Source organism: Echeneis naucrates, chromosome 7, assembly GCF_900963305.1.
Source record: "Echeneis naucrates chromosome 7, fEcheNa1.1, whole genome shotgun sequence".
In the NCBI taxonomy this organism is placed as follows: Eukaryota; Metazoa; Chordata; class Actinopteri; order Carangiformes; family Echeneidae; genus Echeneis; species Echeneis naucrates.
This window is the reverse complement of record NC_042517.1, coordinates 16592889-16605289: the sequence shown is the minus strand read 5'-3', so window position 1 is coordinate 16605289 and position 12401 is coordinate 16592889. Positions and strand designations below refer to the sequence as shown.

Here is a 12401-nt window from a genome sequence, read left to right as displayed (position 1 = left end):
ACCTGAACCAGATGCTGAAACGTTCCGTGGTGCTGCAGTGACTTGTCTTTCTATACATACGCTTAGTCACATAAAAACACCAGAGTTTCCGGAAGAAACCCACACGGGCAAGAGAACATAGAAACTCCACAGAGAATGAACCCAGACCTGTGAACCGAACCAGTGAACTTCTTGTTGCGGGGTAACATCGCTAACGACTGTGCTGCCATATGTATACATATTCAATAAACCCCACAGTCACCATGCTAGAGTGGTATGGATTTCAGTATGAAATGGGCTCTAAGAAGACGCTGTGCTGAACACAACAGTGCTCTGGGAGCTGAAATGTAGAGCGGTCTGAAACAGGAGAAATGATAATGATGCTGATGACACAGAGGCTAACTGTTGCTGAGCTGATTTGACTGGCAGATTTACATTTGTTCCACTTATGGGTGGCATGTTAAAAAGGCTGACACAAACGCCATCTCAGCTGTTTAGAAGAAAAAAATGCAACATCTCCAGACTTGTGTCTTTCTATGACACGGCTTTTATGGGTTAACGGCAGATTGATTTTTGTTTTATAGATTCATAATACTTGAAATTCATATCAGCTGGACAAAACACAGTAAGCAGGCTATATGCAGGTTATTATATCCACTGAACGCACACAGACACACAAACAACCGGCCCTTACCTCAGTGAAGGCTTTCTTATAGAGTTGTTATCTGTTTGATGGATGACTGTGTTCAGGGACATTGCAAAGGTGCCTTATGAGAACTGACGTGCTTTGATTCACTATCCAGCTTTCGTGAAATTGCAGGACATGATCAAAAATCACATTATACAGTGTTTCATGGCTTCCAAAATGTGTGGATGTTGTTGCATCTCTGTCCTCAAATAATCTTTCTTCCATCCCTGATTTGGCCACATCAATCCCACAAGATCAGCTCAGCCTTTAAAAATATTCTGAATTGATCTGCCCTCGTCATAAATGTATTTTATCTTTTTTTTTTTTTTTGGTTCTCTAATCAAAGTGGTTAAGTACTTTTGGTCAGGAAAAATGTCAAATGGTGTAATCCTTTCTAGCAGTGCAATCCTCTCAGCACGATGACGTCCCGTAGCCTCTGATGGATCAACGGCTGGCAGCACCATCTCCCGAGCTCACTTGGTGTGTCCTAAAGGTTGAAAAGCACCGTCTGAATTTTCGGGTAGTTGAATAACACACAGGTCTTGCTATATTCCCGTCACGTAAAGGCTCTGAATGGTTACCCTACACCTTTGGAAAATAATTCAGTGGACCCGGCTTCACTGTGCTCTTAAAACAATAATGATTTCTCTTTTCTTTACACAGGCTAACTTTTTACACCAAAGAACGTGATCATAGGTTTTACTAATGGAAAGGAAGCTGAATTCACATTGCATTAGCAGAGAGTGCCTTTCCATTCTGATGGTTAGTAGATGTGCATCTGTCCAACAGAGGGCAACATTGACTGTGCACCTGCCACTTCCTGGATAATCACGGTTAATCGTATTAGATAGGGGAGGGTAGGTATATGGGGCTATATTGTTCTCATCAGTTTTTTTCACAACGATATTATTTCTGTCTTTTGTGTGTTTTGACATCTGCCTTCTGTTTCTGCCGTGAGGTTTTCTCTGCTCTTCGCTTATGAGAGCACACTGGAATTTCAATTTTCTCATTCATCTGGCAGCACCATTGTGATTCACAGCTGTCATACGCCAGTTAGAATGGAAACTACGAGAAGAAATCCGGGACAAATCTTTTCATCTCTTTGTTGTTTTATGTTTTCACAACTTGGGTTGGATTCTACCATGACATAATTTCAAAAGCGAGAGATAATTATTTTGTGTCGATGCTCAACCGAAAAGAACACTGGCTTGCCTGCAATATGCCTTTTTGACATTTTTATGAGCTGCGCACTTGAGAATTGACAGATACTATAAAAACAGATTAATCAGATTCGCATTTTCTGTAACTATGGCTAAATAATTTTGATCTTCTCATCCTCTCAGCTGATGGGTTAGGGCCAGCTGACATAAGCACAAAAGAGGCATTGCCTTGTTATGCAATCAGAAAATCTGTTCTTTTGAATTGAAATGCACATGAGATGTGCACTTACACTTATTGCCAAAAGTATTCGCTCACCTGCTTTGATATGAACTTAAGTGACATCCCATTCTTAATCCAAAAGGTTTAATACGATGTCGGTCCACTCTTTGCAGCTATAACAGCTTCAACTCTCCTGGGAAGGCTTTCCGTGAGGTTTAGGAGTGTGTTTATGGGCATTTTTGACCATTCGTCCAGAAGCGCATTTGTGAGGTCACACACTGATGTCGGACAAGAATGCCTGGCTCTCAGTCTCCGCTCTAATTCATCCCAAAGGTGTTCTGTCGGGCTGAGGTCAGGACTCTGTGCAGACAAGTCAAGTTCATCCACTCCAAACTCTCTCATCCATGACTTTATGGACCTTGTTCTGTGCACTGGTGTACAGGCACGTTGGAATAGGAAAGGGCCATCCGCAAACTGTTCCCACAAAGTTGGGAGCATGGAATTTTCCAAAATCTCTTACATACAATGTCATATAACATATGGCATGGTATGGCATGGTGGCATGCCAAGAGATTTAAAAAAAAAAAAAAAAAACCCTAGTAGAACACCTTTGCGAGTTAAAGCTGTTATAGCTGCAAAGGGTGGACCGGCATCGTATTAAACCTTATGGATTAAAAATGAGATGTCACTTTAGTTCATATGCGAGTCAAGGCGGGTGAACGAATACTTTTGGCAATATAGTGTATAAGTTTAAATGACTATCTCTGTTTGAGCGAACACAGGTCCAACACAGTGCATTGTCCAAAGAACAACAAAAGGAGAGATGTGTGATTTAACTGCACAATAGTTTTACTGGTGGAAGATAAATATCCTCAGAAAAGCCTGATTTTATTTTTTTATTTTTTTATTTTTTTATTTTTTTTTAGCAAATATTACCTGGGAGTCTAAAGTATTTGTATGCCTCAGCAGAAGCTAAATGACATCCTGAAAGTCCTTTCTCTAGACTAGTCTGTTATTCTATTAGAATGGGATATTATTATTAGAGTTAATCGTTTAAATGAGTCTGTTCTGGGTAAAGATGGAGCCAGTAGCTTATAAAATTATATGGCTAGGGAAAAGCAGTAAACACTTTGAAGTTGATTGATTTTATAGGTGGCGTATGAATGCCAAATCGAATCAAATCAACGTCATTGTCATTTTGCTTGTTATTAAAAGCAAAATGATGAGAGTTCCTCCAGAATCAATAAAAGGCACATCCACATTTCACCACATAACAGTCTGACAGTATGTCGAAGCTGATAGCACTTCTGGGAGGGCAGCAGCTGCAAATCACGTTTCGTCTGTGAAGAGTCTCTCAGTATGTTCATGCTGCAGCTTGAGAATCACGTTGAAATGGCAAAGGTCAACATGCTCTTTAATTGTGACCTCTAGAAATTGGTGATCATTTCTTTTGGGGTTTTTTTTTCCATGCTGTGCGGTTGTTGTCTCTGCACCAGCTTGCAGACTTCGACCTCTTCCTTATACATGACTGTCGACGAACTTAAACATCAGGTCGTGGTGGTGCATCGTGCTTCAGCAACGTGAACAACATTGGAATGACCTCCTTGAGGAGATCTGCCTCTCTGCGTGATGGAGTCGAGGATGTTTTTCCAAACACAGACTGACTGGAATCTCTTAGTCCGGAAGTTTCTCTATTCGTTTCTAGGCAGCAACGGTGTCTTCGTCGTGTCAGAAATACTTTATTCGTCTCTAGAGGGAAATTGGTAGCCTGAAGTGAAGGAGTTGTAAATTCTGATTGCACTGGAAATAAGTGATTTTATGTCTTTCCTCTTCTTTTTCATCGGATAAACTGTACACTGCTGCAGTTTCTCTGGTCCACTGGGATGCTGTGAAGCGGGTGGTCCATACATTTAAAGTTGGTTTCTGCCTTCCACTGTTTGCATTGCTCCACCACAGCTCCCATTGAGCCTAATGTGATCACAATCCCAGAGCCAGTTCCTTCCACCAGGATGTCCAGCTGCTTTTAATTTTTTTTTTTTGCTTCCTCCCAGCAGACTCCAGCAGAGAACCGGTAAAACATTTGCAGCATCTTTGTGCAGATGTCTAAGGAGCTGAGCCTCTTTCAGAAAAAGAGGTGGCACTCCTGCTCTCTGTAGAGTGAATGTCCAAGTGTACGCCCAGATATTTGTAGGGTGGCACCACCTCGCTGTTCACGCTGGCTGAAGAGCGAGCTTGGGCTTTTGGGAATCCACCATCATTTCCTTTCTCTCTGAGATGTTTCGGTAGGAGGCAGTATTTGTGAGTCCAGTCCCTGAGGGCTTTGATCAGATTCTTGTCCATCCCTGAGAGATGCCACAATAGCAGTGCCATCTGAGTATTTCTGGATGTGAATAGATTCTGAGTTGTAATTGAAGTCTGCTGCATACAGTGTGAACAGGAGTGGATCCAGGTCTGCAGGAGAACCAGGCTGTAATCTGACCCGTCTAGTTCAGTGAAAGGCAGCAGCTCTTTAGGCCTCAGTGACATTAGCATAAAGCATGTCAACGGTTTTATTTCCTCTGGTGGGACACTTAACAAACTCCGCTCAGGTGCAAGGAGAGGGAAACATGATTGAAGTCTCCATATATTAAGGCAGTGGTTCTCAAACTGTTTTGGTCATTCCCCACTTTGAACAGGTGGGGATTTTCAAGCCCCATTTGACACTTTCGCGCCAACAAAAACCCAAAAATCTCGACAAATTACATTTCATGTTATTGGACTGACTAACACCAAGCATATCAGCCACATTTTATACTGGATCAAAATTAAAAACATCAACACCAAGTTCCATAAGAGTGCCGTTATGCCATCATAACTGAATGAAAAACAAAAAGTATAGTAGTCAAATAGTGAAATAGTGTTTCATTTGCAATCTGTGCAAAAAACAAAACCAAGAGAACTTTCAATGTGCCTCTTTTGCACTGCACATCCTCTCAAAACGGGGTTGCAGGCATGAAACTGCCACTGTCAAGTCAGGTTCAATGTTGAGCTGAGATCTGTATTTCGCAACAGTCTGTCTTCTGTGTGTGTGTGTGATGGTGCTGGCTCTTTTGTAGTCCGTGCCACAAATGTATCCATGTTGCTCACGGCCACTTGCTACCTTGTTGTCCCGCTGCGATTTTCATCCCGACATCTATCACTGTTTTTGCCCTTTAGTCCCAGATTACATTTTCTCCCGGTCTCCTAATGCTCCTTGACCACATTAGCCATTATTGCTTTGTTTGCGTGTGGGTGTTTTGTTTAGAGTGAATTATCTTTATTGTCAATAAAGAAAAGCATTGACGGTAAGATAGGCATAAAATTGAAATTTTCCTCCCGTTTGTCGCGCCCCACACTGTCTGTATTAAGGTAAGTGCTTCAGGATGTTTAGTTTGTATCCTAGCAACAGCTTAATGGCTGATATCAAAAGGACCATCAGCATTTGCTTTGGGTTGGATGTGAATCGGGATTGTTATGAATTCCAGGATTGAATTATCGTGAAATGTAGTCTGGTCTCAGACCATGAGTCAGCTATGGTTGAGGATACACCGTCTTGGTTCCCAAATATAGCCAGTCCTCCATCTTTATTTTGCCACACGTTTGAGCATCTCTGTCTGAAGGTATCTGAGTAAAGCCAGGTAGTTTCATACAGGAGTCTGAGAAGTTTCGGTTCGGCACTCAGGATATGCTTTGCGGGTCTTCACTAAAATCTCCAGCTCATCAGCAAAGGGTTGACATTTTCCAACGATGAAAAAGGTTTGTACCTCCATCGGTCCGTCCACCTGATGCTTCAAACTGAGAAACATCACTGTCCTCAAACCCCAGCCTGATCTTGCAGTCTGTAAACTGTTGGATGTCCTCCCACATTCCCGTATTGTAGAGCTTCTCCTGGGCTTTTCTTGAAAAGTTTCTTTTTGCTGAACAGAGAGCCGCCTTATACCCTCCTCCATACGCAGCTTTCAAGGTCTTCAGCAGCCGGCACACCTCAGCAGTTATCCAGCATTTTTGCTTGTTTCATGCTCTGAAGGTCTTGACCACAGCTGCGTCCTCCGTGCACTGCAGTTTCAGTGTACGCCTTAATATTTAAAACCGTCTTCTGCCAGAGAGGCTGCTGCGTGCCGAGACCAGTCCATCTGGCCACACCCTGATGTTTGGGTACCTCTGCTTCATTTCAGCATGGGTTTAGAAATTGAGAAAAGCAGCACAGATGTCTGGACACTCGTGTCTTCAGATATATGGGTTAGGCTGATGAGTGCCAGACATAGATTTCATGTTTGTACGCATTTTTTCCTAATGACCGGCTTAGAGCATTATGTAACCTCTGCACTGCAAAGTAATCACTGTTATATTCTTGTACCATGTTACTGGCGCAGCATTAGCACACTCAGACTTCTCCTGCAGGGTGGAGCACCCCCCCCACACACACACACATTACATGCTGAGCTATTTAAATACCAGCTGATTGCTGTGGGCTCCCTGTGAAGATGTGATGTGAATTATGACCCTCCATGCAACCAGAGACATTGAACCCTCCTCAGATGAGCCCAACATCTCTGTAGAGAGCAAACGAAACCTGCTTTCCAAAGAAACACGGTCCAATGTCATTTGACATTTCTCCACCTTCTGCAGCACCTTCCTGTCAGCAGCAGAACAGTTTGCATGCCCGTGGTATAAAGGCATCGGTACAGGGTGTTCAGTACGAACACACCAGTGGACCAAACAAATCGAAAATATCACCACGCTAAAGCAAAGCGGAACGACTCGCCACTCCTTGTGTCCTCCGGGTGACAGAACGTTATCACAAAGCCCCATATGTTGCTGTCGAGCTATCCTAGCAACCTCGTTTAGCACGCAACACAGACCAGCATCACTGAGATTGAGCTACCAAAACAAAGTTGAGTAAGTCCACTAACTTATGAACCAGTCTAACGGCCAAAACTGACAAAACTTTAGCGTACCATTGCACCCCTGATTTGCACAGCTGTTCCACTATATTCCCAACTCAAACTCTTCTCAAATCACCTGCCTTTTCCCCTCTACATCCAGCAGCCAAAAAAAAACATCATTCATCCTCAACTGTTAAGTAATAACTCAACAGAAAGTTGTGTTGTCTTTAATTAGCTTGACATGTAACAGACACGGGGAGATCACCAGCATTAATCCTGATATCTGCTGGAAAAAGGCAATCAAATTCTTTGCTTCCCAAACTTTTGTTTGCTAAAGACCATCAAGCTGACTTTTTATAGAAGCACATGGCAATGTCAAAACTAATATTCCCATGACATGCTCCTGACATATCACTGATTTTACTGACCAGAGAGCAAATTCACATTTATCTTTAGTCAACGTGCTGATTAGACTTGTTGAAAACAAGTTAACATGGTGCACATGTTGTGTATAATTTTTATGCATGCTGCATCTTTAATTGATTAGTCGGAAGGAATTTGAAAATGGTCACAGAGAACAGTGAGTGAATCTGGGCAATATCACAGTAGGCAGGACATCTGGAGTGAGGGATTGGTTACAGGTTGGGGAGGGAGTCTCTTTTTCCCAGGATTTGTCTCAGTGTGTGTTGCTTGTACAACATTTGAATTCCCATGTCATGAGGATCCAAAGGTTGCCAGATAGTCTTCAGGCGTTTGTGTAAAGAATTAGATTATTGAGATATCTCTATAAAAACCCTCCAGTAACTGGCAGCAGAGTAACGAATGGTGTTTGTTCTGTGGTCTGGACGCTTCAACAAGACACAGGGTTTGTTTTTTTTTTTTTTGTTGTAGGAGTCAATCATCTCTATCTCCAGTAATTATCTGGACATGAAACAGTCCATGAAACACCTCGTGTGGAACAGAGGCGTCGCTGAGAACTGAATACTTTTAACCTGTATTTGTGAGACTTAACTGAGCGCTAGAAGGAAACCCTGTGTTCTCCCCCAGCCCTGTTCTATATGTCTTGGTCAGTGACGGGGGTTTATTTATTTATTTTGGAAGCAAAAGAAAGAAAAAACTGGGCCTCATAAAAAAAAACAGTAGCTGGCCACAACTGTATGCATCATTTTGTAAATAAATATATTTCTGGGTGCACAAAATCAGCTAATGCACTGTTTAAATGTGCGGTCGCGGTAGGCAATAGCTTAAAATAGCTCATTTCGTTTCATTTAATTGCAATCTCAAAAACTCTCTCACATTATCAACATCCGGTGCTGTAGACTCACTCCCATTGTTTGTACATTGACGTAACATGGGAGGGGCCATGTTGTGCCCTCGGCAGTGTGTTCAAACGGAGTCTTTGATCAGCCTGCAGGCTGGGGCGCTGCCTGTGGCGTGAAACGATGAGCCCTCAAAAGAAACACTGGATGGTGACACTACAAGAAGTTTTCTACCCTGCCCTGGCAGCCGTGGGAATCCCCTGTGAGTACATCACGTTAGAGCGGGCGGCCGATTTGATTCAAAAATATCCATATTTTCGGTCACTTATATTAATCTATTGGATAAATTCTTGCATGTAAGACCTTAACTGACACAAATCCTCTCCTCAGCCAACACCATCACCTTTTTGGTATTATGGAGGAGGAACTGCATGCTTTCCAGGTCCAGCACATTCTATCTGATGGCCATGTCTGTGGCTGACAACCTTGTTCTGATCTTCATCGTGATTCTTGAGCTCTCTGTGAAATACCACCAGCAGGAGCCCTTTTGGAGTTACGTCCCGTGGTGCAGCCTCAGGGACATTTTTAACTACGGAGCCTATAACGCCTCGACATGGCTGGTGGTTGCATTTACGGTCGAACGCTTCATTGCCATCCACGCGTGGAAATTGAAAACGAAACTCTGCACACCAAGATGTGCAGCATGGACTATCGCAGCCGTCTTCCTCTTCAGTCATCTTTTTGCCCTTCCTTACTACTGGTCTAATGCCTCGGTGCATGAGAACAACCAGACGAGGTGCGTTTACAACACAGACGTTCCGTGGCAGTTCATCCATACCCTGGTTTGGTTTCAGACACTGCAGGCCTGCATAATCCCCTTCCTCATCATCCTCACACTTAACGGGCTGACCTTGCGCCTCATCTCTCACAGCAATCGAGTTCACGTCACTGCAGGTTTAACTTCCAGGGTCAACAAAGTCGCGCCCCTGTTGCAATCCAGGATTAGGAAATCTGTGGTGCTTCTAGTGATGGTGTCCATGAGCTTCATACTGCTGTCCGCCACCCGTGCTGTGACTCAGCTCATCCTCCGCACCACTCACATGTACTCTTTTGACCGCAACGATTACAACCTTCAGATAAATATAGCAGCAGACACCGGCACCATGCTGAGCCTGAGCAATGCAGCTGTCAACATGTACCTGTATATCTGCACTCAATCCAAGTTTCGCAGAGAGTTCGTAGCCTGTATGAGACAAGTGTCCTTCTACTGCAAAGCAAAGCTCTAGAAAAAAAGCTGTTGGTCATGTTGAGCTGAGGCCTTTTTTCTTGTTACTTGAAAACAGTTGGTGACATTGTCTTTGAGGAAGTTCGTGGAGGTGCACTCTGCCCAGTTTCGAAGAACAGAGGAAATGCTCTCATAATCAGTTAATGACAGATAGCTAAAACAAGCCATGAGGACTCATAAAACATAGTGTAATGCTTTTCACCACTGTGTTTTATTTATTCTGTATTCCATGGAGATTATACCTCTGTGTAAACAATTCTGACACCCACCTGCAATCTTCAAGTTTCAGAATAATTTCCTGCGCTGAGACTCAGAGCAAACAAACAAGGAGATAAAATGATTTTACTACAGAACGTGCAAGCCTGTTGAATCAAACAGGGAGCATAATGAGTATCTTTCACTTCAACACATAGCATATGTGTATACACATTATGGATTTAAGTGAAATTTAAATAGAAAATGTCAAATTTAACACATATATGTATTAAATTTGACATTTTGAGCTCAAAGGAATCTTTTAGGCATGTAAGAAATGACATTTTACAAGATATAAGCTTTTCTTAGCAACTATCAAAAGCACAATACTTGTATAGCAGACACAAATTCCATCCTTATATCTACTATATCAAAATAAAGAAAGAAATAAAAAACTGCAGGAGGGGCTCTTCATTGCTCAACATGAGATCTGACTGCAGCATAGCTGAGGCATTAATATTACAGACCCAGCTGAGTCTATCACTTACAAAAACAAAAACTTGGCAAAACCATCAAAAGAATCAAAAGAATACTTCTAATAAATTCAGTGAGAAGCCAGAATTTTACAGCAGGAGAGTTAAAATTTCCTTTGCTGGGGCAAAACACTGCAAAAAATACTGGACTGCTTAAAACAGTTTCAGTTAGTTTCTTATTGTATCCATATTCGTTTTTGTTTAATTATTTTTTAACCCTAATAATATGATGCTACACATCTTTGAGCTGCTTTTGAGATGGGAACCTTTGGTGTGTACCATTCCTCCCCTCTCTCAGTCTTTACATTCTTACATCTCTGCTGTTATCAGTCTGAAATGCCTCCCAATATGCTGGGTTAAATATAAAACATTAAAAATAATTTGGAACGATGCAAATACAACCCCAATTCCAAAAAAGCTGGGATGCTGTGTAAAATGTAAATAAAAACCAAATGCAACGATTTGCAAATCTCAAAAATGCATATTTTATTCCAAATAGAACATAAAAACATGTCAGATGTTGAAACTGAGACATTTTACAATTTCATGGAAAATATTAGCTCATTTTGAATTTGACGGCAGCAACGCATCTCAAAAAATTTGGAACAGAGGCAACAAAGGGCTTGAAAAGTAATTGACACAAATGAAGAACAACTGGAGGAGCATTTGACAACTAATTAGGTTAATTGGTAACAGGCCAGTAGCATGACTGCATATAAAGGTAGTATGAAAAGATGGGCTGCGACAAAACTATGTCCAAAAATTGAGGAGGAACTTCCACAAAAAAAATAAAAATAAATAAATAAATAAATAAATAAAATGATGATAATAATTATTATTCTTCAATATAAAATTGCAAAGACTTTGATGCTCACACCATCTGCAGTGCATAATATTATCCAAAGATTCACAGAATTGGCAGAAATTTCTGTGCGCAAGGGACAAGGACCAAGGTCAAATCAGGACGCTTGTGACCTTTTGGGCCCTGCTGCATTTAAAAACAGGTATGATTCTCCGTTGGATATCACTACATGGGCTCAGGAACACTTCCAGAACTCACTGTCTGTGAACTCAGTTTGCTGTCCAATCCCCAAATGCAAATTAATGCTGTATCATGCAGAGAAGAAGCCGTATGTGAGCACAGTCCAGAAATGCTGCTGTCTTCTCTGGGCCAAAGATCATCTGAGGCAACGTGGGAAAACTGCTCTGTGGTCACGTGAGTCAAAATTTGAAATTTTATTTGGAAACCATGGACTAAAGAGGAGCTGGGCCGTCCAGGTTTTTATCAGAGGACAGTTCAAAAGCCATCATCTGATGTGGGGTTGCATTAGTGCCTAAGGTGTGGGCAGCTCACATCTGGAAAGATGTGAATCATCAACGCTGAAAAGTACATTTCAGGTTTTTTTTTTTTTTTTTTGCATAGTTTGGCAAGACAATGCTAAACCACCTGCATCTGCATACTGCATCCATCAAAACAGCATGGTTTCACAGGAAAAGAGAGAGTCTGGGTGTTGAACTGGCCTGCCTGCAGTCCAGACCTTTGATTGATTTTTAGAATGTATTTGGCGCATCAGGAAATGGAAAATTCCAGGAGCAAAGGCTCAGGACTGAGCAGAATCTTGCATCAGACAAGAGTAGAACAACATTTCACTGGTAAAAGTCTCCTTGCATCACCCTGTTCAAGGTTTTTTTTTGTTTTGTTTTGTTTGTTGCAACCATCAAATTAAAAATGAGCTAATATTTTCCTTGAAATGGTAAAATGTTCTGACATCTTTGTTCCATTGGGATTAAATATGAGTTTTTGAGATTTGCAACTCAATGCATTAGTTTTTATTTACATTTAGTGTTGCAATAGTTTTTTGTTTTTTTTTTTTGAAAAGGGTGTTTATATTGCTGACACGACTCTAAAGTGGCTTTATTTCTGAACCACTTTATTTTTATTTTTTTATATAGCTTTGCACAATCATGAAGTGTTCACGTCACTGTATCACTGTATCTTGTGAAATAACCTGGCTTTATATTTAACTGATTACTTTTTATTCATGAGATTTACGTGAGGATTAACATTAAAATAATTTAATCAATGCTAGTTTCACTGATTTCCTTGTTTTTAAATGTCAGAACCTAAGGAAAAGACTTTTCTTTTTGTCTCTGGTGGTGAAAGCAAAACAATGCTGG

General features: G+C 41.5%; 2 protein-coding genes across 2 annotated transcripts in view; one reads left to right on the top strand and one right to left on the bottom strand.

Moving 5' to 3' along the window:
- The window catches only part of slc12a5b (solute carrier family 12 member 5b), a 39015-nt gene extending 33083 nt beyond the window's left edge, over window positions 1-5932 (bottom strand). Inside the window, exon 1 of the mRNA XM_029505461.1 lies at window positions 5830-5932. Within this exon, the coding sequence (XP_029361321.1) occupies window positions 5830-5932 (103 nt within the window). The remainder of the gene's footprint in view (window positions 1-5829) is intronic.
- A 2461-nt stretch (window positions 5933-8393) lies between these two features.
- On the top strand, window positions 8394-9496 carry LOC115045674 (probable G-protein coupled receptor 139). The gene is made up of 2 exons (XM_029505460.1): window positions 8394-8472; window positions 8601-9496. The coding sequence occupies exons 1-2, from the start codon at window positions 8394-8396 to the stop codon at window positions 9494-9496; spliced, it is 975 nt and encodes a 324-aa protein (XP_029361320.1).
- The last annotated feature ends 2905 nt before the right edge of the window (window positions 9497-12401 follow it).

Bases quoted from the DNA above. Each gene is read 5' to 3' on its own strand.
- LOC115045674 (XM_029505460.1), top strand. From the start codon at position 8,394: ATGAGCCCTCAAAAGAAACACTGGATGGTGACACTACAAGAAGTTTTC. The intron at 8,473-8,600 runs GTGAGTACATCA...TCCTCTCCTCAG, and splicing joins GGCAGCCGTGGGAATCCCCT to CCAACACCATCACCTTTTTG.